General features: G+C 44.4%; 1 protein-coding gene and 1 non-coding gene across 3 annotated transcripts in view; both read right to left on the bottom strand.

Moving 5' to 3' along the window:
• Positions 1-17,763, bottom strand: part of LOC119456613 (cytoplasmic dynein 2 intermediate chain 1) — a 66,971-nt gene extending 49,208 nt beyond the window's left edge. Inside the window, exons 1-3 of one of the 2 annotated variants that reach the window (XM_049668787.1) lie at positions 17,655-17,763; positions 6,476-7,184; positions 3,454-3,630 (exon numbers count right to left, since the gene is read on the bottom strand). In XM_049668787.1, the coding sequence (XP_049524744.1) occupies positions 3,454-3,630; positions 6,476-7,184; positions 17,655-17,669 (901 nt within the window). In that variant the 5' untranslated portion in view covers positions 17,670-17,763. Of the gene's footprint in view, positions 1-3,453; positions 3,631-6,475; positions 7,263-17,654 lie in introns of those variants that run through there. The other variant, XM_049668786.1, reaches the window with a different exon arrangement.
• Positions 2,071-2,142, bottom strand: Trnat-ugu (transfer RNA threonine (anticodon UGU)). Its single transcript has one exon. It is a non-coding gene; the product is annotated as a tRNA-Thr (tRNA).
• Positions 17,764-27,789: the final 10,026 nt, after the last annotated feature.

The following is a 27,789-nucleotide window of genomic DNA, read 5'->3' as shown; positions in this document are numbered from 1 at the left end:
TTAAGGTTGGTACAAATTAGAGGAAGGTGGATTTAGTTACAGTTTTAATGTAAGGTGATAACTTAGAGAAGTCATTATGCTTTCGCATTCAAATCACGTAAGGATACTTAAGTGACTGCGAACTTTTTAGAGCTATTGTGAAGGGTCCGTTTGTCGGCCGCGGCGACTGCTTTTCGATGAGGGCGGAGCGCGAAAACGCTCGTGCATAGTGCTTGTCTGTCTGTATGAAAAACTTTATTTAAACTACACGGAGGAAGTTTGAGGTGGACCGGAGGGGTCCACCTCTCACACTCACTAGGTGGGCTCCTCATGCATTACAGGGTCCCATTGGCAACCGCCGCGGCTCGTGCTTGGTCGACCAGGGCCTTCTGGCTCGCAAGGTCGGAGCAGCCGAGCAGGGCTGCCTTCCAGTACTCCCGGGTGATGTTTGGTTTTTAGGCGAGGTTCGGGGTTCATTGACATGCACACCATGTGGAAAATGTCCGAAGACTTCTCCGCACAGTGCTTTGGATGCGCGTTACCCCCAGGTGGATGAAATTTAATTACTCCGTAACCAGCACACTATACGGTGTTTCGCGTAACCATTGCATCGTTTTGGGGCGTCAAATACCATCAGTTGCACATATCGGGGATTAAATAAGTTCCCCTATACTTTCCTTGGTGTCATTTTCTGCTGGCTTCTTATGATTCTGTCCAATCGGAGTAGTAAGACATGAACCTATCAACAAGCCGCGATGTGCCTGGTTCGAGCCAAATAAGGGTTAACATTAATATATGCTTCACTGATAGCTCGATGTCGTTTTGTGGAACTGGCGGTCAGGTTGAGGGAGTTAGGCGGCTGAGTATACGGCGCTTTATAGAGAGGATTCGCATGCGAAGCTTCATGGTGAGTTTAAGTGTCTCCTTTATGTTATCCAGTGATCCGACCTACTTCTCGAACAGCGTCAGCGCCTTGGGCCGGTGTTTCTCCCTGTATATCCATGGTCCCGTGCATTCGCACGTTCGCGGTTACCCAAACTTCGCGCTCGCGTAGCATTGCCCTTGTGGCGGTGATTGCGGGAGGACGAGGTCGGTGTGGTGCCGTAGCCACTGCTATCAAGCGGCGATGTCGCGCAGCATGACGTATACCGCTCTGGCATAATATATGGCATACAAGAAGCCTCTCTACTCACTAAGCACCAGTCCAATAACATCAACATTTATACCGACTCCAGCAATGCCATTCGTAACATACAACGCCGCCTACTTGAAACCCACCTACATGACATTCTAATAGAATCTTGTAACCGCATCCTGAACATTACAATCACACTGCGTTAGGTATCTGTCATGCTGGGATCGAGGGAAATGAGTTGGTTCATCAACGTGCCCGCCAAATTAACCTCCGGGCGCCCTCGATTCCCTGGCCGAATCCAACGACAGTGGAAGACGCCGCCACGTACAAAAAGCAAATAGCTGAACACTACAAGAACACCAGGGAAAACCGCACCATTTTACCCCACCCTAGCTCACTCTTCACTAAACACGCAACAAGCACACATCGTTCGCAAAGTTCAGACTGCAACTTCGGCTGGCGTAGCACAGCTCACTGCTCCAACTGTCCGGTGATAAGGGCAGATACAGAACACATCCTGTACTCATGTAACACTGCCATTACCTCTTCTTATTTCCCTTACCCTCCTTCCTGGAGTGCTTGGCTTCACTCGGACTCGGCGGATCATCAGCAGGCCTTAGCGGAGCAAGCGCTCTTCTTTACTAGGCCTTAGTGCTGGCCTTAAATAAAGTTTCTTCCTCCTCCTCCTCCTCCTCCTGGCCTACATGTAAAAGGACATGTGCTTCCACTTCCCATAATAACCATTTGTGTAAAAGGTTGTTGGGATCAGGAGCCGAAGCCAGATCTTCTCTGCCATGTTTCCCTAAGAGGCTTGGTCAATGGGATATCTGTATTAATGCTGGTCACGCCTTTTCATATATTCAGGAGGAGTATGTCCTGCCGTAGCAAACACACTCATACAAGGAGTATGTCTTCTTTTTGGTAGGCGCCCCTTGCAAAAAATAAAAAATAAATGCAGCCGCCAGTGAGGATCGAACTCACGACCGCTGGTTTACAAGACCAGCGCTCTGCCACTGAGCTATAGCGGCGACGACGACTGCGCGTCTTACGAGCGAAGTCATGACAACAGCTGTTTTTCTTTTTTTTTTTTCTCAACGTCATTTCTTGAGAGCCGTGACGCACGCGTCGCCTCTGAAAAGGCGCGCGGCCGGCTCCTCGGCAGTTTGCTGCGATGAAGGCTCGTTGTTGAACTTAATTGTAAAAAAAAAAAGAAAGAAAGAAAGAAAAAAAAGCGAGCAAATGCCGTACTAACGTGGGTTTATGTCTGTGGATTGAATTCGCATATATCTTTGAAGGTCTCTTTTTTTTTGTCTTTTTCTTTTTTTGTTGACCAGCGGTGCTGTGTCTCGTAGCCACACTGGTGGGGTACCTCCTTGTCCTCCACGCCCACCATTCCGGAAGTTCAGGGTGGCGACACTTTTTGAAGGCGTCGTCGGCGCCGCCGATTGTTGGCGCGCCCTCCATTCCAGTGCCCACGCGGCCGGACTGACGAAGGGCGCGGGGTGGCGTGATCTCTCGTAATCAGTCGGTTCCCACCTTTTCCGAGGATGATGCATATGTCTGCTGCGTGTACCAGCGCGCGAATCACTCCGGCAATGGCTGGAGAATGTTTCCGCTTCCAAAAAGATCTGAAAATAAGGCTTCTGTGGAGAGTACAGGCATGCGTGCATCCAGGATGAATGTCCGGATGTCGTGACCTCCCCCCTTAATATTAGTGTGCGCCGCGCTAGTGTGCGGCCCGTGACAAACTCATCAATTCCTTCGTCCCAGATGTTGCTGTTATTTTTCTCTAGGAAGACAAGTAATGTTTAATTATTATTGAAGAGAACTCACCAGCAGGTAGAATACATCATCACCATCAACCACCATCTCATAGTAACACCCCCCTCTTGAAAAAAAAAAAAAAAATACCGGTCCGGGACAATGGCCTTGGTAAACTCGGCGGTAATGCACTCCCACTCAACGTGAAAGCTGGGGAAGGACGAAGAAGTGATTCGCCGGTGTTTCCCTTGTGTTTAACTTCTTTTATCCTGTGTTTACCTTGTGTTTAGCAATCCATCATCCATTTTGACACCTGTGCTAAGGCACAACTGGTGGGAACATTACAAGATTTTCACGATTTTCTGCTAATTAATGCGCTTAATGCTGGAGTATATATCTTTTATGTTATTCTGAATAATCTTAGTTTATTTTGAACCGGTTTTGATCAGTTCTGCACTTGTTCTGACCCTGTTCTTGCGCGTGACCACGACGACATGAGATCACATATACACGCCGACAGGCCGGGCCCCTAAGTGCTTCGCACTTAAAATAACGGTGCCATCGTTCTTAATACTCACGTGTTGGAGGTTGCGTATCCTCCTTCTCTGAAGCAGCATCCTTTTGTGGCCGAGCTTTTGACGTCTTGTGAGACGTGCCGCCTTTCGCATAGGGACTTTTCCGTTCTTGATGATCAGGCTTTTCAGCTTTGCTGACGTGCGATGACTGCTTTTTCCGAGACGTCGTTGGCGATGAGCCTGTATATTAAGGAGGCCACTGTTCTTTCCGCACCAAGTCACCACTTATACCGCCCTCGCGGATCAGTCTAGTTTTACACTATGCTACCTCCAGGATGGGCCGCAGTTTATTCGCAAGCACACAAGAAATGCCAAACCCCGGGCAAGCAGGCAAAGAAGCGCTGACTCACCTTGCGTGTTGATAAAACTGTAGGTGTAGGTGGATATGACGCTGTTAATTAAACACCACTACCACAATGTATATATATATATATATATATATATATATATATATATATATATATATATATATATATATATATATATATCATGCAGGTGCTCAGAATTTAAGTTTTTAGAATTTTAAAAAATTGCCTCTGTACTAATTAACTTCTTAATTAATTACTTTACGACAAATATTGAAATTTACGAATTGTAGCCGGTGAGTTTGCAAGACGCATCCACTTGAAATGTATTTCCAGGATGACACCAGTTTCGAGATATTTACCAAATTGTGGGTTGAAATACATGGCCGTTCCAGTTACTTTTGTGCTTCAATGTATAAAACAGCATTTTGAAAAAAGAAGTGAGTGGAACAAGAGTGCATTTTTACGGCGAGTTTGATGGCGCATATCTCCATACTGGTGTCAACCTGGAAATTCATTTCAAGTGGATATATAATACTTTTCAAGTATATATATATATATATATATATATATATATATATATATATATGTACCTGCGGCCAGTTTTTTTTTCATCCACTTTCATTTCCATGAATTTATCATTTATTTACTTCACTTAGTAAGTACAAGTAATTTCCCCTATGTTGTCCTTGGTGTCATTTTTTGTTGGCTTCTTATAGTATGTTAATAAAAATCGGGCCCCTCTGTTCCCTTTCTTCTCGTTCATATATATATATATATATATATATATATATATAATCATCAGCCTATTTTTATGTCCACTGCAGGACGAAGGTCTCTCCTTGCGATCTCCAATTACCCCTGTCTTGCGCTAGCGTATTCCAACTTGCGCCTGCAAATTTCCTAATTTCATCACCAAATCTGGTTTTCTGACGACCTCGACTGCGCTTCCCTTCTCTTGGTATCCATTCCGTAACCCGAATGGTCCACCGGTTATCCATCCTACGCATTACATGGCCTGCCCAGCTCCATTTCTTCCGCTTAATGTCAACTAGAATTTCGGCTATCCCCGTTTGTTCTCTGATCCACACCGCTCTCTTCCTCTCTCTTAACGTTAGGCCTAACATTTTTTTTTTTCCATCGCTCTTTGTGCGGTCCTTAACTTGTCCTCGAGCTTCTTTGTTAACCTCCAAGTTTCTGCCCCATATGATAGCACCGGTAGAATGCAATGATTGCACAATTTTCTTTTCAACGACAGTGGCAAGCTCCCAGTCAGGATTTGGCATTGCCTGCCGTATGCTCTCCAACCCATTTTTATTCTTCTACAAGTTTCCTTCTCATGATCAGGGTCACCTGTCAGTAATTGACGAAGATAAACGTACTCCTTTACAGACTCTAGAGGCTGACTGGCGATCCTGAATTCTTGTTCCCTTGCCAGGGCTATTAAACATGCTCTTTGTCTTCTGCACATTAATCTATATATATATATATATATATATATATATATATATATATATATATATATATGGTTTCTTTAGCCGCTGTGGCACAATAAAAACCTTTCTGTTAACTTGCTCGTAAATGTTGTCTTAGGTTCATTTGGAACTCCCTATCCAATCGTGACCGATATAAAAGTTAACTAGGCACGGACAAAAGCTGCCAAAATTTATGACGTCACGGGAAACTGCTGCGGGAACTTCAAAGCGGGGTCGCCGTCAGTCTTGCGATCTTGCGTCTTTTCTGGGTTATCGAGCCTCTTTCAACATTAAGAATGAATTTTCCTTCGTATTTTCGGAATGAAAGTCGTCATTGTAGAAGCGCGATTTAGTTATAGAGCTGAACTTCTTTTTTCTATTTTGCATTTTTATTTTAATTTATATGTCGCGATCGTAAATCGCAATACGCGGAGTTGTCAGTCGCTGGTTCGATTGCAGGCTGTGACACCCATGTACCGGGGCGCTTCGGGTGCACATTAAACGACCTCAACGTGATCGAAAATATTCCTGAGCAATACACTATAGAGAGTACATCATATCCAAACGTGTTGCTTTAAGCTATATCAAACACAATCGATCGACCGAGTAATATCAATCAATCAAAATAAGGGCCTCGAAAAACAGGTCAGCTCTCTTACTGTAACATTTTTTTTTTTTTTTTACACACTGGCTTATGCAAACCATGCCAGAACTCATTTGCTGGACGTGATCGCCTATCAGGTGATCACAAGAAGACTTTCTCCTGCTTGTTTTTTTTTTTTTTTTTAAGATGTTGCTCTCGCTTTATCCTTCGTTAGGAGTCTCTTTATCATATACGTATTTCACGCATAGTAAAATAAGAGCGACCGGTACCTCTAAGAGGTACCAATGTGTCTTCTAATTCATTTATTAAAGAAGAAAAAGCAAATAGTATAAATAGTCTCTTTAGGACAATAACAAGCCTCACGATATTCTTTCGAGAAATGTCATCGTTGGCATGATTAGGTAGGCTACTGTGTACGCACATCTTTCTGGCGTTGATGAGCGCGATTCAATGTAAGCCCTTTTTACGAGTAAGAAGATGGTCAGTTTCTTGCTTTATTCTTAGGGAATGTCATGCCTAAACCTATCCCGGCATGCTCTTATAGCATCCCAGTCACGAACAATAGCTCCAGCCATTGAGCATTTGTAAAAAGTCGCATATGTAGTTACGAATTATATGAACCGAGTATTGATATTGGTTACCTTTGGACTCAGTCTCGTCACCATGCTTAGCCTCGGCGCTGCCACCTGGAGGTACCTGGAGACTCTTCGCCGTCTTTGTGCGGTGTGTTTCCTTGGGACGTTTCTCCGATGCGCCACTCGATGACGTCGCTGTGACGACCTTCTCCGATTCCCGCTCTTTCTCGCTATTTCGCGAGTGCCTCCGGGCGCTCGGTTCGGCTGTCTCTTTGCCAAGACGGCTCGGGGACCTCACGCCAGTGGTTGAAACTCGCGACGCGAGGGAATCCTTGTTCTTCGGCACGGTTGTACGTGACGAAAGTTTCGTATTGGCCGTGATCGCCTTGCTGTCGTGTCGACTGGGCGCCGCCGCCTTTGCGTCGGGCTGGGTGGTCGACTTCCTGCTGTCCGGCTGCCTCGACGTGGACCTGGCATCCCGTTGGCCGGGCGGCGGCTTCTTGGTTTCTGGCGGAACCGGAACTTTCCTGCTCTCGTGCTGACTCGAGCTTCTTTTGGTCGCATTCTGCGCGGTCGGCTTGACGCTCTCGCGACGGTTGGGGGCTCTGTTGTCCCTACTGACGCTCCGTGCTTTGCTGCCGCCGTCGTCGGCCGTGCTTTTTCTGCGAGTTTCCGGAACCTTGGCTTGAGTGCCGTTCGCCCGCGGGCCGGTTGGCCGCGTCTTCTGGGACATCTTGGAGCGAAGGGGTTGCAAGTCACCCCATGAGGCCAAGGCCTGGCAAAAAAGGAATGATAGAAGAAAGTCCTTGTAGTGCATAGCTCACTCGCACTGTGACTTTCAGTATAAGGTGGCTAGTTCCTTTAGGTGCGTTCATAGGCTTTACAAAATGGCGAAAAAAAGTGAGCGACCAAGTTTGCGTTCAGAACGCGAAGGCAACACAAGGCACGTCAATTAATTCATTCTAAAAAATTGCCCTGCCCCCCCTCCCCCCTCCCCAGAAAAAATGTGGAGAGGGGCGTGGGTGAGAGATATAGACGGGCAGTAAACGAGAGAGACTACGTATATATATATATATATATATATATATATATATATATATATATATATATATACATCGGTTTAATGAAGTACATTGTATTGAGCACATAATAGAGCCGCAGAAATTATGATAATGAAACATATACACTTTCATTTCTTTACTTTTACCACAATATGGTCCCGACAACCGTATCAGTGCACATGGCTTTTCAAAAATCTTATCTATAGGGGCTTTATCTACATCACAATGAATTGAGAAAGAATAAATTGCTTCTGGTGCGGCTCGTTTTGCTTGTGTTGTATGTTTTGCTCATATAATGTTTTCTCGTAATGTCTTTGGCGATTTCATAAGAATTTGTCGTACGTGGGATATGGGTATCTACCTGACATCTTGGACCAAAAACAGTCCTTTTGCGCCTCCAGAGTGTCGTAGCGAGTCGCGAAAGGTATGAAAATGTACGTCTCAACGAGACAAGAAGTGGGAATAAGTCAGGGGATAAGTAAAATTAACGGTAATTAACGGTAGCTAGAGCTAATATAGTGAAAAAATTATCTAAACCGCCCACTAAATAGACTGCACTATCTCCGGGGTCAACCCACCTGGCCTCTCGAAAAAGAAAAAAAGCGTGTCAATCAAAGTCGACGCGAAAGAACACAACGGGGGCGTAAATGCGCGGTAAAGCAAAAGCGAATGACAAAGTCCACATGAATAAAAGAGATATAGAGTATCCGGTAAAAAAAATGTAAGGTCTGACAACGGAACGAAGGAAAATGCAACATTGCATCATATTTATTCTATATTAGGAGCATATTGCATGGTTGCGATCGCGCCGTCTCTACGGAAACCAGCGCGCGCGCTCCCGCGCGCTGTCGGCGGCGCCTTTTGTTGACTTTATTTTATTGCGTTAGAATTCTTGAGAACTTCAAGCACTTTCCGGGGGCTGTGTATGTATGTATGTATGTATGTATGTATGTATGTATGTATGTATGTATGTATGTATGTATGTATGTATGTATGTATGTATGTATGTATGTATGTACGTATGTATGTATGTATGTATGTATGTATGTATGTATGTATGTATGTATGTATGTATGTATGTATGTATGTATGTATGTATGTATGTATGTATGTATGTATGTATGTATGTATGTATGTATGTATGTATGCATGCATGCATGTATGTATGTATGTATGTATGTATGTATGTATGTATGTATGTATGTATGTATGTACGTATGTATGTATGTATGTATGTATGTATGTATGTATGTATGTATGTATGTATGTATGTATGTATGTATGTATGTATGCATCTACGCGAACATGGGTAACCATGGTATGTGCCACTGGCAATGTGCCACTGTACAATGACAGGAAAGATCCCTCAAGTTTCTGACGCTGACCGGAATCGAACCCACGTTACAAGGGTTCCTCGAGGACAACAACAATCGGACACATTATCAGGCTGCGCAACAAATGCACCGGGTACGTACCGCACTTCAATGAACCTTTCGCCAACTTGGGTCACTGAGCATGTGCCACTAAGTGTGCGGCAAGCGAGGGAACAATCCCCGGCTTTCGCAGGCACCGGCGCGCCCCGCTTCTTGTCTAGGAGGCCACGCGCGGACTTCTCGGCAGTGCCACTAGATGGTGCAGCGTGTCGAGAAAGACGCGCGAGAGAGGAGTCCGATAGCCGCGTGCGGCGCACCGTGCATTTCGGAGGCTATGCGCAGGCTTCGCTGCAGCAGCGCTAGATGGCGCCGAGTGTCCTTAGGGCAGCGCGAAACAGGAGTCTCGCTACGGTACACGTCTCATGCGTAACTCGTTTCGACGGCGCCAATACACTGTCTCGCTATATGGATTCAATTTTAAGCGCATTGCCGTCGACAGTCACCGTAAGATGGGTTCTACCGCTTTTCTTCTTCTTCTTCTTTAGGTCTGAGGCTTTGCGTGTTAATACCACGATATATTTATGAGGTGCGCCCTATATTGGGGAGCTCAGGATCAATTTTGACTACATGGGCATCTTTAACGTGTACCTAAAGCTAAGTACAGAGATGTTCTCGCATTTCGCCCCTATCAGAATGTGGGCTTCGCGGCCGGAATCGAACCCCCGGGGTCGAGCTCAGAAGCGCAACGCCATAACCACTGGGTGTTTGGATATGTTTCGACCGGTGTGTGTACAGCCGCCTACGAGCTATACTCTGCTTGGGGGAGGGGATGAGAGTTCGAAAGGCAGTAAAAAGACACAAAGAGAGGCGGGTGAAAAAAATATATTCGAGGGCGCCAAAGCTTCGTTTAAGAGCGGAACGCGATAGCATTCAAAGATCCCTGACTACTTCTGACGTTTCCCGGCAACTGCAGCTTATGTAACCGCAATGGTTAGCGGGAAACGCTGGCGGCGAACGCTATGCTCGAAGGCGCGCTTTCTGGTTCAGGAACGCGGCCTCTTGCGTGGGCCGATTCAGGAGGTAGTGCGCAGCCGCGCCAAGAAATTAAATCATTTCCAGGTTTCTCTTATTGTTTCGCACTTTAATATTTTATTCTGAGAAGAAGAACGTAAACTTTATTATCAAATCGATAAGATTTGAGAAGATTTAACTTAAAAGGCACGCGCTGTCGGTATTTTGTTTCATGACATTTGTTTGTGGGCTGCTATTCTCAAAATTCCGAGGAACAACTTTGTCAAGAATGAAAGAAAGGTATGAGCAACTTTAGTGATAGAATGGTGTGGCAATAGAACCCGCATATACCGCATGTCATGTAGCAAGGCGTGGCATATAGACCTTTTCATAAACCAACGTTTCAGTAGTGCCATTGCCCGACACGGGCGACGTCTAGCGTCAGAACATGTAATGCCGCCATTTTGGACTGTGAGCCTTGCGAGAGCAGGCCAGTCGCACTTCGGTTGTGTGAATTTCGCCGACCATTACTTCGACTGTTTTCTTCCGCTTCGCTTGTCTTGTGCCGCTTGACTAGTTACATGTTTCAAGTGCTCGCGTGACCGCTCAGAGTGAAAGTGCAGTGGCAACAGCGAGCAAGCCCAGGCAGTGGATGTGGTGTTTCGTCGTCGGTAGCGGCGGCGGCCGCGTCTGCTTCGTCGAGACCTGGCGTGCTGATCAGCCGTATTAGGGGCGAAGCACCTTAGGGCCGAGCTTTGTCCCCCCCTCGTCGTCGTCGTCCGTAGCTCTGGTTTGCATGGAGTCCGCTAGGGGCTCTGCGGTGCACAAGGGCGTAAAGCCCCTACATATAAAAAGTAGCGCCATCCACTTCCCTCCTCCTCCGTTCCACTATCGCGCTCGGCGCGACCAGCGCGATCGAGGCGCGATATCGACAGTGGCGCCGCCTGCGTCGGGCCTGCCGTGGCAGACGACAGCTAACGCGCTACCAGAGGAAATCCGAGGAAAACTTCGATCGCGCCCTGCGGAGAAGTTTTTGAGGCGCGATTTTGCTTCGTCGGTCAGTAACTGGTCTTAATAATGCCGTTTTGGAAGTAGCAACGCGACGATGCGAGACGGCGCAAATATCAAGTGTGCAGCAAGCGTTTGCGCACGCCGGATGGTAAACAAAAAAAGCCTTTTGCCCTCGCCTTGTCGGTTGCGGCAACTTAAGGCGCAGCAGCATGCCATCACAACGAAGTTCTTGTCCCTAACACGTTTGATCCGTTTGTGCGTACACCACTTTCGTCGCACAGACCCGAGAATGGCAGTCGGAGTGCGCTGGAAAGAAAAAAAAATGTCACAGTTTCGCCCTAAGGGCGAAGCAATGAATGCGATAGCAACACAGCAATGTCATACGAAGTAAGGTGAGCGGCTTTGGTAGCAACAACACGCAGAACTGTTGTCGACGCCATCGGCGTTTTGCCCGCGTTAGCTCAAAATGCGTGCGGCGTTGGTGACTGTTGCTGGAGCCTCTCATATAAATAGGCACTTGGTGCCGCAGCTAAACGTCGCGTCCCTTCCTTCCCCCTCCCCCACGGCCTCTCGCGCGTCTGAAGAAGGCGCGTTTGCTCTACATATATGGTGATTGTAAAGGAGAAACGAGACGCCTAATTCTGCAGCCCTTAAGCGAGCACGGCGCAGAACGCGCGTTTGTTCTCCGCCGTGCGTTCACTCCCCGTGAAAGACGCGCCCCTCGCGCCATTTCACTCGCACATACAGCGTTCGGCGCGCGGCGACGATTTCATCTCCAAATGACGTCATACGGAACCTCACGGCGACGGCGACGGCGACGGCGACGCCGACGGCAGAAATCTGCTTTTGAGTGTCCATATAATTGCTATCGCAATAAAAATATACAAAAGCGCAACGCGTGCTTCCACGTGACACGGATTGGCCAATGGGGGAGCGGAGGAGGCTGGGGCGACAGGCGGCGGCAAGGAGGAAACGCCGAGGTGAGCGCGGTGGCGGCAAGATCTAAGAATGGCGCTACTTTTTATATATATAGGGGTTTTACAAGGGCGTTCGTTCCCGACGCGCGCTCTCTTTTTCTCTTCAGCCATGGATGATAACGGTCGCTTCTGATAACGGCGCGCCCGCTATGCATGAAAAGGCGAGAGTGGCGGCTCACCTGCAAGCCGAGTTGAGGGCTCGCAAAGTTGCTGTAGCACGGCGACGCAGACAACAAACGGACCCGGAGTCTAGGGCGCGGGAAGCTGCGGCAAAACGGCAACGCCGGCAAGAGGACCCGGAGCTGAGGGCTCGGCGCTGAGCCGTGCTCCCTCAAGGGCTGCAGAAGATAGCGCCAACCTTTCCCTTTCCCTCAAGAACCACTTATCATCATCATCGAAGCTCGCGCTTGAACCGAACATCGGCGCCACCAACCTCAGGTAGAGAACGCTTCCGGCGTTTTGCCGCCGCTTCCCGCGCTCTCGCCGCCTCTGGGTTCACTTGCCGGCGTCGGGGGATTCACGCTTAACCGAATGATCCCCCGGTGCTTCGCCCACTAATCATCATTCACTTCGTGGACATGCGGAGTTTTTTTTTTTTTTTTCATTGTTATTGCTGGGCACATGTGACTGTAGTCCTCGATTGAATCTGATCACCATTACGTTTCGCGGTTGAGGGTTACCTCATTTAGCGAAAGTACGCGCGTACGTAGCTGTCGGGCAATGCTTAGAACCAGGCGCCGGCGGCCCGCCGACGCGTGTCAGCGGTTGGTAAATATGCGGTGGTTACTCCATACGCTTCCGGGCTCGATCACGATGAAAAGTGCGCCACGTGACCCCAGTATTAGGCACTGGAATGAAGTCGTGTTTGAAAGAATAACAAATGTAGCCTCTGTCGCTACATACGAGAAAATATTGCATCGAAGACCTGATAATTCTCGCAACCTATTGCGAAATGTGCCGAAAATGCGTTATTTAACTGATGTGTGCATTGGTTCGTATTAGACTGAAATGCGAAGTCCTCAGGCAGTGGCGCACCGACGGGGGGGGGGGGGGGGGAGGGGGCGTTCGGGGGTTGTAACCCCCCCCCCCCCCTGAGGCCGAGTTAATCCCCCCTTGTTTGAGTACTGCAACTAAGATGTAAGACGCGCAATCGTCTGCACACTCGCAAACTTGCGCAAAAAGCACATTTTTTGACAATTTCCTGTGAACAAATTGAAATTAGTGCTGTTTAGATGGTATTGGCAAGCTAAGGCAAACTGTCAACGCCCCCCCCCCCCCCCCCACCCCCCTGGCAGAGATCCTGGGTGCGCTACTGTCCTCAGGTGATGCAGGAAACCGGTGCAGCGTGAACATACAACATCGGCAGTGCTCTCGCGGAGTGCTGTGTTGTGGACACACTTAGTCCACAAAATCGGTATTTTCTGCTGGTTGTTTGTGCACCCATAAACTGCACAGTGCTGGTCTGTAGGCTTTTGATGCAGGACGACGTCCTGCGCTGGGCCGTGGAGGTGATGGGGCTCTACCACGAGTAGATGTCTCTGTTGCCGCCCACCCCCACAGATCCTGCAGGGTTTTAATTCTGATAAATAAAGTTGTTCATTCATTCATTGATGAGTATACGCCATTGTTTACGAGCGTAAGTCGTTCGCGACAAAAATAAACGGAAACATCGAAGGAATATATAACAAATGTATATATTTTGAATAAACTTCAAACTTCAAAGCTACCACTCCGCAACGCAAGCGCAAGGCAAGCTCACAGTCCCGACCAAACAGGCAACACTGACACATACTCCCGACGCCATAACATCGGAAGCACCCTCGTGAAAACGTCTATACATATACCTAAATATATACGGGATGAATTTTGCTAACGGACGCCAATGCCGGCGCCGACACCGGATTTTCTGTGACACGGGGCCCTTAGCGCTATCGGGTTAGGAGAGGGAGGGGGGCGTGAAAAGGTGGACTTATTTGTTACGTACAAGTAAGAAAAACGTGTTACGCGCAAACTGAGAGTGATGTAATGATGTAGTTGGGTCAATCAAATATGTATAAAGCGCTTCCTGAAGCTTGTCAAGCAGGCCGATGTCTGGAAGATACGGAAACACCCAAGTTAAAGCGCCTGACGCTACCTGTAGATGGACAAGGCACGGGAGCTAATGTGCTCCCGTTCAGTGGTGCCTAATTTTGTCCTATTAGATTTTCATAAAACGTTCTTCCATTTCTATAGCCAGGCTGGGTATTACAGTAGGGTATGCTCAACTGTTTCTATAACACCACAGTTGTTATACAATAGAGATAAGTAGTCAATAAGCTTGTTGCCCTTACAAGGACAGGGCCACTTGTGGAAACGTTGGCTACAGCTCCATTCCTTAATTGTATTCAATCACTCTTGATTGCGTCTCCATCTTCGGTGAACCTCTGAACTATTTGGATTGTTACGATGGAGTCATTTGCCCACAGTGTCAGCGTGGGCATAATTCACTTTAACTACGCTCCAGAGTACGATTTCTGTACTGCCCAATCACGCTTATAGCCAACCCGTGTCGAAAAAAAGAAAGTAAACGTTCACGGCTATTCATACACTTGTTCCATTCTTCTTGGATACAAATATAAATACGGGCCGCTATAATTTAACCATTCTATTTTAATTATTTTCCTTTTCACGCTTAGTCACTGGTCGAAGCGGTGCTCCACGTACCTGCATTATCTCCAGGATCTGGTAGTCGTGAACGGCGGATGATAAGGAAGGAATAGAATTGAACAAAAGGGATTGCTATATATACCACGGCCGCTGGATAAAAAAAAAAAGCATACAGCAACATGCGTTGGTGAGCTATATTTGCCACATGACTTGGAAAACAAACAGCGCTAAAAGCGGGACTAAAGAAGCAGACATGTACAAGACAGCGCACGGCCTTGTGTCTTCGTCTTTAATCCCGTCTTTTAGCGCCTGTTTGTTTTCTAATCTCTACAATATACCAGCCATGCTCTCTGAAGCTATACCGAAAGATAAACGACGATAACGCTCGGTGTCATTTATGGCTTAAGACGCACGTACCTGCTCGCCGAGAGGTCATGGATTTCTACGGCGTCGGTCAGGGCCCATATTACCCGTGTACTTAGATTTAGGTGCACGATAAAGAACCACAGGTGGTCCAAATTTCCGGAGTCCCCCACTACGGCGTGCCTCATAATCAGATCGTGGTTTTGGCACGTAAAACCCCATAATTTGATTTTTAAGGGCCTATAGTTAATTGTTTATCAGTAAATGTGGAATACATTGTATACATGCTAAACGAGCCAGACTGAACTTGGCGAGTTGCTCTAACTTCTACCGCACCACAACGACCCAAGTACGAGAGGACATTTAAATCTATGACGTCACGCGCGATGCACGGGCGCTGAGTTTCTGGCGCGAAATACGAAAAAAAAAAAGATTGATGTTTATGGCGAAATTATTGACGATAGAGTTTTGAAATAACAATTTATATGCATAAACTTATTTATGGTGCTTCTATTTAGTGTCATTTTAAGGGAACCCAAGAGCCACTGAAGTCGTTTGCCATCCTTCACGTGGCTATTGTAAAGCCTACTGCTCATTAAGAGGCGGAGAATGAGGCTGTACAATAAAATATGCAGATCTTTTTTTTTTCTTTTTAGAAAAGAAAATTCAGCAGTCTTCAACGATTCCTGGGGCATCTACTGTGACAACGGCAAGCTCTCATAGCGGGCATTGGTCAGGTCAGGTCAGTTTATCTCCTTAAAGGCCCCTTTATCAGGGGTGTTGCATTAAGGGGTGGGGTACACCACGCAACGGAAAATTCAACGTAATAACCAATGGGACAGTTGAAAAACGTTATAGATAGTGTGCAAACAAATACACACGATAGATGGTGAAATGGTGCCACGAAAGAGTAATTATTTCGGCAAAACAGAAGACACATCGGTAATGGACAATTCAACGTAACAACGAATGGATCATTTGCAAAAAAAAAAAAAAAAAAAAAAAAAGCCTTGCTAACCCTTGCCAAAAAAAAAAAGGAGAAACTGGGGTTTGACGTGCCGTCAACACCCTACGATTATTAGGCACTCCCTCTCTAGTGGCGGCTCCGAATTTATGCTTAACGTTCACGGCACACGAACTTTTTTTTTCATTCCAACCCCCATCAAAATGCGGCCGCCGCGGCAGGGAACGAACCTACGACCTCGAGCTCAGCAGCGCAACGCCACAGACACTGGGTTACCGCGGTGGATTATCTTGCTAGGTGATGCCGATGAGGTTTTACGGACCAATAAAAAGAAATTATAAAAATTAAAAAATACTAATTATAACAAGACAGGATAAATTTATGCGAGAATAAATAAACCACTGTGCGCGTGAGGAACAGAGATATTTGTGCCGCTCTGTCGTTTAGATCTCATGTAATTCCTGCGAACTATATGCGTGGAACTTTAATCAACCGAAGCATTTGCCATGCGCCCCTGAAGTCTGCTAGATCGTGTGCGGCGATTTAGAATTTTTGCGTTCTGTTTTATGTAGCTTATCCTGTCTAGCCTGTTCATTTTTTTGTTTATGTACGAGTACTATAGCCAGTTGTTGCCCCTTTCCTCGTGGCTTTATATTTTACGCGATAATTTCGAATAAGTCAATTGTTATAAGCATTTTCGTGTGTACGTGTCTTCCTTTCTCCGCATAGTTCTCAAGTTCTACCTTTGCAGCGGGGTAAAAACAAAGAACACGAAATAAGTTTCAATCCAGCTGAGATACGAAATCTCAGCTGGCTTTATGTTTACATAGGACTAACTTACACGTGCACGTGTCCGGTGACGCGCATGACATCATTGGTACTTACTGACATTTTTTTTGTTATGGTGACATCTTTTTTTACTTGTATCGCGCGTGCTAAGCTCACAGTTTCCTAATCAAAATTCAGTTGTAAGTTTAGCAAACGCGAAAGAGAGAACGAGTTTAATGGGAACTGAAGATGTCCGCTCTGCTAAATGCAGTTCTTGCTATTTCATATTTCACTTGAGGCTGCTTGAGTTGACGTGAAGAGGAAAGAACGCAGTGAAAAGAGCAAAGCAATACATAAAAGTAAATATCAGTAAGCTAGCAATAAATAAACAAATTAAGTCCAGACGACAAACAAAAGTTTAAAGCAACGCGTGCGCCAACTATCTCGCGCACTGTCCTTTCGCGCTTGAGACAAATACGGCTCATCAATATAACTCGACCAATTTTATGTTTCACTGAAATAAATTAATTTACCTGATCGTTGTTAATGCCTCCAGACTTATTTATTTCTCTTTTTATATGTTCAAACACATATTTGCCAAACATAAATGGAAAACGAGCACCTGGCATTGGCATAAATATTTAGCATACATAAAATAAGAAATGATAAGAGACCTGTCGAACGCAATAACTCTCAGGTCATTGCACAATGACCAGGATCGGAGCAAATCTAGTTCTACTTTTCTTTCTAAGGGTGTAACGCAGCGAATTGGGTTGCTACATTAAAGCTTGTCGTGATCGAGTCAGCCACTTTTCTAACAGAGCCTTACGCGGAGCTCATTGTGCTCATCCTACGTTGTTGCATTGTACACAGAATATAAATATAATGCACTGAACCGGAATTGTTATGATTGCTGACAACAGATGCTTTCCCCCTCGTCGTTGTCGCGTCCAAGTGGCTCGAACGCGAGCAAACGATGCACGACCACGGCTGGGTGCCGTGGCTGGTCAAGCAAATCCGAACCGATCGAAGGTTCGATTGATAAAGGTAAAGAACTCGGAGCATGCTCACCTGTTCCGCGCACATTTTCCGCAACTATGCAGACGCCAGCGACGCGAGTTAAACCGTGCCCATCAGCTTTTCCAAGCCAGCCGGTTAATTTTGGCAAAGCCATGTTGACCCGCTGCCGAGGCGTTGTCATGGCGACGGCGAAGCCTTTTGTTATCCGACCGCCGCTCGCGCGTGGCGCTTCCAGCAGCGGCGCTTGCAGACGACAACAGTGAAACCGGTGAAAGTCAAGCGCTACTCAGTTTCAGTGGGGTATTCAAAGGCAATGTCTTTCTTGACGAATAACCCCAACTTTTACGTATCGGGTATGTTACTAGCCTCTTTTGTGGGCCGATCCCAGAGGCAGTGCGCTGTAAGAATGTACGCCAATCGCGAAATTGGATCTGCATGCTGCTGGTACTCCCGGTGGTATTGGTAAAATAAGCTGCCAGTGGCATCGGTACCGGTAGTGTCACCGTGAGGTACCGGTGATACCACTGCGTGCACTAGCACCGTGCGGTGGTAAGGGGAGCGTTCTCGCATTCTTCCCTCGTACGTGACAGCGATCGCTTTGAGACGTACGGGCTGTCGTTGAGAAACAGCGCATCTGGTCGAACAGGCTGACGCTGTTGTTTGAAACGCTCCGGGCCTCTCATGTTAAATTATATGGTTCACATATACCCTCATTTACATCCCCTGCTCAGGAAGACATTTCCAACTCTTCTTTTAAGCAAACTTAAGCTTTATAGGCTCACAAGTGTCGGCGGCGGTGGTGGTGATCAGGCTGAAAAGTGGGCCGATCCTGGTGATAGTTCAGAAAGGGTCCAAGCTCAATGGCACATACCAGGGACGAAAAGGAAAGAGAGAAGGAGAGAGAGAGAGAAAGAAAGAGAGAACGAAAAAAGAGAGAGAAATATAAATAGGGAGAGAGATAAAAAGAAAGAGACAGAGAGAGAGAAAGAAAGAAAATCACCACGAATTAAGGTCAGATACTCCCACGACAAGCTTCGCTTACCCCCATTTTCTCGACAGGGGAAGGGCTGGTGATTTTTTTTATTTTTTTTTTTCGTGGGGGCCGGGAAGCGGTTGTTGCCGCACGTAGTTTTACGTTAGGTATTTTGGCACATAGAATTTTCGGTTGGAGGGTACCGCAACTAGTGTAACCCCCCCCCCCCCCCTCCCTGGTTAGACCTCTGCTCTGGTTACTTAAAGGTGGTACTGAAGTGATACCATCGACTATTCATTTCTTTACGTTAAATGAAGGTCCTAGACCTCTAAACCCTGGAAAAATAGCCTCAGAGCGCCTTAAATATTTAATTATAATAGCTTTTCTATATCCAGTTTCGGTTTCGTTCTCCAGGAGCATACTGTGTTGTGACGTCATGACACAGTATGTGATAAGAGCAGGACATTGCGACGTTTTGACACTCGCTCTGGCTCGGTCGGTCGTCGGCAGTGCTGCCACATCGGCTCTCACATCGAGTAGCAGCATACAAGGTGAATGGGCGAGCCAGAGCAAGTGTCAAAACGTCGCAGTTTCCTGTTCTCCCATGACCACATACTGCGTTATGACTTCACAAGACAGTAGAAATGAAACCGAAACTTGCTGTACAAAACTTATTATATTAAATTATTTAGGCGATTATGAGGCTTGGCAATATTTTCTCTGGGATTCAGACGTACCATACCTTCACTTAAAGAAAAATAAATAAATAAATAAATAATAAATAAATAAATAAATAAATAAATAAATAAATAAATAAATAAAGGAAATGAAAAATATTGGAAAATAGAGTGTCGGTTCCGCTTTAACATGTTTAGGTATGTCTTTGGATACGAGGATCCCTTGGTATCTGCCACACGGATGAAATAGCAAGGGAGTGGGTTGTAAGGATTAGGGGTTTCTAGAGATTGCGAGCTAAGTTGCTCCTGAGAATTAACATACAGATTGAAGCACGCTCTCGACTTGCTCAGCTCGTGATCTTGAAAACCCTTATTTTTTTTTTTTCAGGAATCAACATTTGTGTTCTTGCTGAATCAGTCAGCAATGAATGTAAACTGATTTTATGACGAGATCAAGATAGAGATAATCACTTTTCCCAGATAAGAAGGCAACGAGAGCAGTAACAGTGGCGGACATATTAAAGTGGCTGAACCCCATCACCCATTTTACGCCACATGAAAGAATTAAACAGATCTCTGGGTATGCCTATCATATAATTGAAAGCTCTGAAACGCGAGAAAGGAAGAGAAAGATAAAATGTCTGCTTTATCCAGTGCTAATTAACTGCCTCATCACTTTTGAAAAATAATAAATAAACATAAACTGCGCTACCTTCAGTGACGATTGCACTACCCGTCTTTCATTATTACTATTACATATTAATAATGAAAGTGACCGCCACAGAAATTTAACAAAATAAAACTGATAAATTTCGTATAGCATTACCCACCTGGCATGCAACTGCTAGCTATCTCCAGTTGTGTAGCAATCGGCAATGCTGCCAATTAATTCAGAAGCAAGTTCTGCAAGCTTTGAACTGACCATGTGAGTACAACACACACAGAAAAACGCCCAAGAGATTTCATTAAAATAGAATTTGTTGTCACAGGAAGTATTGTTAATACATACCAGGTGTTTTTTTTTTTTTAGCTGCACCAAAATTTTAAAAAGAAATTGCCTATGGGAGATAACACAATTCTAACCCTTGAGCTAGCTAAATTACACGATGAGGTGATCAGTACTTCATGAGAAATCAAAATGCTTAATTGAATAATTAGCGTAATTACAATAATTATAGCCGGTGAGTTTGCAAGGCGTATCCTCTTTGAACAAGTTCTCAGGACTACACCAGTCGAGTTATTAATTTTTCAAAGTGTCAAACGAAATGCATTGGCGTTTCAGTTACTTTTGTGCTTCAATGCATAAAGAAAGCATTTTCATAAAAAGTAAGTGGAACAACAGTGTATTTTTATCGTAAGTTTTACAGCGCATATCTCAAAACCGGTGCCATCCTCAGAATTAGTCATAAGTGGATATACTAACTTGCAAACTCACTAGCTATAATTTCTAGATTGAAATATGTGCTGCAAAGTAAATAATTCAGAATAGTTAGTGTAATGATGTTAATTATTCAATTAGGCATTTCAATTTCTCGTTGAAGATAAGACAACATCATTGAGTAATTTAGTGCTCAAGCGTTAGAATTGTGCTATCTGCCACAGGCATTTTTTTTTAATTTGGTGCAGCTAAGAAAAACACCTTATACACGAGTTCTGTGTTGCCTTTGCGGATACAAAGTTGTTCCTTTAAAGGCCAATATATATCTTGCTTTAGTCAAGGAATGTGTGGCAGTTACCGTAATACAATGAAACAAATTTTTTTTTAGTGGCAATGCTCAATTGTGAATTTATGATGGTACCAACACGTGTGATATGTCCACTACAGGCAAAGTTGTGGACAGTTCGACTAAGTTGTGGAAATGAAATCCCGCTGCACATAAAGTATTAAATGTAACCTTCTATTGGCTTGTTGGATATTACGATCACACAGGTAAAGGTTGTCTTATTTCCAGGAAGTGTTAATAAAATTGTACAACACCTAGCAATTAAGGGCAGTGAAAAGATCATAACTGGAAGTCGCTGAACGTTAATTCTAAAATAATGTTCTTATAGTATAATGAGGAAGCCCTCACATTTCTGTGTGAAGATGGGTTTTGTCATATTTAGTTATGAATCTTGAGTAAAATGGTTTATTGGCCTTCAAGTGTCATTTTTTTAACAGTGATATCACATTACCTTGATCGTATACAGCAGTTTCTGATTCAGAAAGATAGTATGCATCAAATGCTTGTAATTTCTTTTTCTGCTAAGCATTAAAATGTAAGGAATGTTCGGGTAAGCGGGAGCTAACTCCAGGCTACACACATGATGCTACTGATTGAGGCAGCCTCACATTTATCAAACATCACTTGATCAAGTACACATGTATACCAATTCTTCGTGTACCATCACAAACAGCTAAAGGGAGTCACTAAAGCTACATAGTACTCTGAAAAAATGCATAAGCAACATCATGATACACCTTCCAATGTTCACCTTCAGCTAGTGTGTACAAGAACACAGCTCAGGCCCTTTCAATAGCCTACAAGAGATAACAAATTATTATTATTTGTTTTGAAAACATACATACACTAAACGGGAAAGGGAAAGCGAGAAGCAGTCTGGCAACTGCCACAGGAAGGGGCACTACGCCTGCCTACTCTTCAGAAAGGAGGAGACAGAAACATAAAAATGGAAGATAGGAAGAAGGGGAAGGGATAGGAAAGGAAGAGCAAGATGACAAATCTCAAAGAATTAAGTACACACAGTACAGGTCACACACAGTAGGGCCAGTCACTGCAGGTTACGCCACTAAAGAAAGTCGAAATAGAAGAAATAGTGCCTGAGGTCCCATCACCCGAAAACAGAAATAGGCTGCAAACGTGAACATGCAGACAGTTACTTTTAGAAAAGTAAGAAGAGCGCGATGCGCCTGATTGCATCAAGATGCACAACCATTGGGGTACAAACACTCATCGGGTGTCGTACACCACAGGCCTAGGAGTCCTTCACTAGCGATGTGCGCTGCGCATTGAAAGTGGGACACTCCAATGTCAGGTGCTGAAGTGTCTCGCAGCAACCGCAAGATGAACACGACAAACTGGCCATAAGTCCTTGTCGGTATAAATGTTCGCCCACAATCACACAGTCAACCCTTAGCTTGAGTAGTAGTGCTCTAGCGCGACAAGGCAAGCCTTAACCGTGAACATGGGGCGGGAACGTTCCATTTGCGACACGTTGGTCTGGAGTCTGCTTGAGTAGGTGTCGCCGAATCAGCAGATGAGCGTCATCAAGCTTGCACAAAATTTCAAGGCAGACATAGTCACTATGAGCGCAAGTTGAAGCCAGCTGATCAGCCTCTTCATTTCCGGCAATTCCTCCGTTAACGGTATCCATTAGGCAACGACAGATACTCATGTGATGCAATTTTGTTGGCAGAGTCAGTAATGCTGCGCCCAAATGGACAATCAATCTGACTGCATTGTAATCTGCTAAGGGCAGCGCAAGAGTCCATAAAAATGGCAATCTTCATTGCGGTTAACTCCTCTTGCACGTATTTCAGTGCAACATTAATCACTGCTAGCTCCGCAGTTGTTAACGAGGCTGGATGGGGTATATGAAATATACATCGTATTTGAGTTGAAGGGTAGAAGCGCCTTGACCGCCGCTTTGTACAGATGCATCTGTGAATATTTAAAGATAATCTGCAAATCTTTCGAACACGTGTGACTGAGCCAATTGGAATATTGCTGAAACAGGCAGATCAGACATTTTGTGTGCATCAGGGATTGTGAGATAAATGGGGAATACGTGTTTGGTCATACCTTTCTGAGGCGGAGGCGTAACTGAAGCAGCATGTTCAGGAATATCAGCAATGTTCATAAATAATGCCGTCATTTTTCCCTGTGAGAAAATGGGCGGTGAATCATATGATCAAGGAGCGATCGACCATTCAATGAGCGGTGCAGATGCTCAATATGATAGAGAGCTCTCTGGTCTGCTTGTAGTCTCATGGGTAACTTATGTGCTTCAGTGAGCAATGCAACAGATTGTGCTTCAAGAGGTAATCCCAGCATTAGTCAAAGGGCATTGCAATGTTCTCGTTCCAGTTGGGCCATCAAACTCGGCAACATGAAGAACACGCATCTGCCCACACCTCTTGGGACAGACCCCTTTTCCCTAATTCTGGCCCTCCCACATTTCCCTCTGACGCAACACACCCACTCCTATTCTCCTGTGCACCCTTTCCCTCCACCATAACCTCATAATAGGGTGGAGGAAATTTCTGTAAGGAAGATGCAGGCTGGAGTAGCCCTCACCCTGGGTGCCATTTACAAGTGAATGAGCAGCATCAGGGACAGCATCACTTGCCCAAACTGTATGACCCTGGTATGAGGCACCGACGTGCACCACCTGCTGTAGATTTGCCCAGGCAAACGAGTCCTCAGTGAAGACTCCTTGGTGAAGCCATTGTAGTGCAATTGAAAAACAACCACAAAGAACAGAGGACCAGACACCACGGACATTACACTTGCAACTGATTTAATGAAGCCCCCTAGCTGACCAGACGAAAACATACAGAATAACGCGCATACATGCATTCAGGTTGAGCATGGCAAAGGAAAAGAATAAAAAAACCTAATCTCGCTTTCAAATAGGGAGATAGAAGTGTCACTGAGGCCATCTGTGCCACTTTTTCTGACATGGGAAACCACAAAAAGTTAATGTACAATGGTTTCTTTACGGGAACCCTTGCAGTGGCTGCACCATTGACTTCAGCAATCGGATTCGTGATTACTCTCATCACAGCATTATTGGACTGAATTCTTGCACGATGCAGGGTTGCATTTATAACAATACCTTAAATATTTTATTAAGCTTTTATATTACTTCTTTTATATTTCTATATTTATTATTTTTATTAAAGTTTTTATTTTTAACATTTTTTTATTACAATACCTTAAAGCACCCAACTTTGAATTAAACGAAAAGAAAGTTAATAAAATTTCTCAAACTTGGCTCCTTCTCTGAGCTCCCAAGTGGTAAAGGTTACCTCCCAGATGTACACTGCTTTGAAAAGGGGCAAGATAAATAAGACATACTTTTCATGTGCTAGCAGCAACCATGCAGTTGGGAGCTAATCAGCGAAGCAATGACTCCATAAATAATGCGGAAAAGTTACAGCATAGACTTCATCATACATTATTGAAGCAGTGTGCTTCAGAACTACCTTTATAAAAAGATTTTATATTATCCGGGTGCCTCACAATCATTTAAAAATACCCAGTCATCAACTTTATGGGTGCTTTCCATTTTGTAAATTTAAAAAAGACAAGAATTAAGAACACACACTAAATCAGGTTGGACTTGTAGATTTTGTTCAAAACTCTATATGCATTTTTTTTAAGTTGCTAGAATATAAATATAAGAATTTTTTTTTTGAGAAGGTCATGCCTGAACTGTGGCACAAGTTGCACAAGTTACAAGCACAAGTTACAGTTAGAAGTTTTTGCCTACTTCATTTTTATGCATGAAAAGTGCATAAAATTTCCAGGTAGATCCTCAGCTAGCTTTTGAGTGCAATGTGTAAATATTTTTTACTTGTATCTAGGGGGTGTTCGGCTAGCAGAATTATTGTATCAAATCAAATGCTCAAGAAAACTACCTTCAAATATAGAATATAACACCAAATATATTTTATCATTTCTAAACAAAGTTGAACATAAAAATTGCATGGAGTCCCTTTGGAAAAAGGAAATGTACAAAAACTTATAAAATTAAGTTGATACATGTGTTGCTGTTCAGAACTCGATGTTGGGTCAACTGTGAAGACTGTGAATGAGAAACAATTACAGGTAATTGCCTCCGGCGCACCATCCAATGACAGTAATGAAACCCAGGAACAGCATGCCACCAGATGCACATAGAGTGCTGTGTGCATTGAAGCAGCTTGTGATATGTACTACAGCAGCACACATCATCTAAAGGGATGCAAATGTAGCAAGATTGTAATAATAAGTAACTGCCTTGTATAACTTGAGAAAGCAAATTCATAAGCTGCCTAAAACAATACATCCTTATTGAATGACTGGAGAACACTGTGCACAATTTAGTTACTCCATGCATTTGCTCAGCAAGGTGTAGCCTCCGTGTAGCAAGCACCATGCCCCCAGCAGAATCGTTTCAAGCAGTCACCACTTTCATTTGTCTCCTCGCCTCTACGCTTCAATAAAGTGCCGTTATCTCTTATGTTCTTCTTCTCTCTAGGGTTTTACGTGCCAAAACCAGTTCTGATTATGAGGCACGTGGTAGTGGAGGGCTCCGGATTAATTTTGACCACCTGGGGTTCTTTAACGTGCACTAAAATGCAAGCACACAGGCGTTGATCTCTTATGTTCGAACACAAACAAATATATCTGGCACCATCTAATAGTGAATTCTGGAATCAAATAGTAAAAAAAAAAAATATTCTATTCACATTTGAACTTGTGAATATTTGCATACCCCTACTAGTACCATTCAACTGGCACCACTCTGATGCTGCCAAAATGTAAGATGCCGCAAGAACCTGGTGCAGGAAATTTCAAAATGTCAACGTTTCATTCTTACGTCCTCTCTGGCCCAGCAAGCCTCCACTCACAATAAAAGTGAAATTTTTGTTATTCCAGATGTGCAATTTATCAATATATTATCCTTACGTAGTAGTATTTGACAAATAGTGCTGTTAAATATTGCAAAAAAGTGTACTCAACATGTGGAATGCAATAGAGTTAGATTGCTAGTTGTGCTTGCGTGTGTGTAATTAGTACCAGTACAGTACTAATTAGCACATTGCACAAGAAACAACACTCTTAAAAGGGCACAGAGACACTTTTTGAACACTGTAAGAAAATATTCGCTCTCTGCAGTCAATCCTGCCATGAACACGTGAGCCCAATATTATTACACTGCAAGCAGCAGGAAGTCCACAAGCTCTAATAAAAGATAATTCAGGTGTTTTATCTTGGCTGTGTCAGCGCATTTTAATGGAAGCAAAAGTCCCCCACTGTGGCTAGCTTCATAATATAATCAGATGGTTGTCTTGGCCTGTAAAACCCCAGAATTGAATTGAATTGAATTGAATTTTCACATAAAGGATTCCTCACTCTCTCCTGCAGCTTATGAGACAACCTTCTGTTATGTCCCGTCTGTGACGTCAGACTCGCACGTCAGCCGTTGATGATCATGAGATGCTCCTGAGCAAAAGCCTGTGCATGCAGCCGATCGTTCGAATCTTCTAGCAAAAAAGGAAGCTCCATTCATCAATGCGTCCTGCCCATCCTGTCCTGCTTCTTTGCCCCCTCTCGGGCACCTTTGTCAGGTGTTAAGGGTTACCGATCTTGTTACTTGTATAAGGGTTACTGACCCAGTTACTATTAGTGCACTGCGGATAGCTGAAAAAGTAAGAAAGGTGCAATGGGCAGTGCAGTACCCAGCTGAGAGGAAAGCATGTGCTGAGGAGAAATGGGGCAAAATAAACATTGCAATCTTTATATCTCTGTTATTACTACGTGTTTTCCCAAAATTTTGCAAGAATACCTTCATTGATTGAAGATATAGGCTCTAAATGCTTTTATTTTAATGCATCAATGCAATCGGTCAAAGAAATAGCATAGTGGTCGCCCCTGGAATAAGAACATTTATTCACAATCACAACAAAACCTCGTCCAGCAATCTTTCCTTTTCGGTAGTCTTTACTAACATCTGTAGTCCCATTTTAAAGCACGATATAATATCAAACCTTGTGTCATCTTCTGGTAGTAATTGACTCATACCAATGAAAACATGACTGACCGTTGACGTCACCGCGAGTGAAATGCAAGCTATCTTCCAAGTTTTCACGTATAGTGCAAACATTGCGTGAAACACAAGGCTGGCTAGTCTTGATCGCTGCCTGAGATCAGCTGTCAGTTACTCCTGTTAACGATAACACAGACCTAGAAAGATTATGGCTTCTCAGTCGTGCTTCTCCTAAACAGTATTGCTGGGCATCTGCTACAGGCCCCCTGGTAACGACCCTGGCTTCTGTTTAAAACTAAATAATGTAATATGCACTCTAACAGAAGCTCATACTAAAGCGCACAGCCTTTTACTTGGCCACTACAATTATTCATGTAATAATCGGCTTAACCAAATGGCTGGTACCGTCAGAACAAGAAAATTTCTCAGCATTTCTCCGAACTTCAATCTTGCACAACTTCGTTTCAGAGTCAACATGTGTCGCAAGTGACTGCAAATATTCTATATCTTGTACAAACTAATCCCTATAGCCTAACCTCTATAAATTACATTTGCAAATTAAGCGATCAAAACAGAATTCATATGCTACATTTTTTTTTGCTCCAACACCACGCATCACTCATAACAAAACTATCTGTCTTTAGGACAGAGGTACTAATTACGAAGCTATAAATAGTGAACTAACTGATTTCCAGTCCTTTTTTTAACTGAGACATCCCAATTGATCTGTTAACGATAACTGGCAAATGTTTACAAATAAATTATCTAAGAAATAAAT

This window comes from Dermacentor silvarum, chromosome 6 (assembly GCF_013339745.2).
Source record: "Dermacentor silvarum isolate Dsil-2018 chromosome 6, BIME_Dsil_1.4, whole genome shotgun sequence".
NCBI lineage: Eukaryota > Metazoa > Arthropoda > Arachnida > Ixodida > Ixodidae > Dermacentor > Dermacentor silvarum.
Note: the sequence above shows the minus strand (reverse complement) of the source record. Positions and strands in the feature narration are given on the sequence as shown.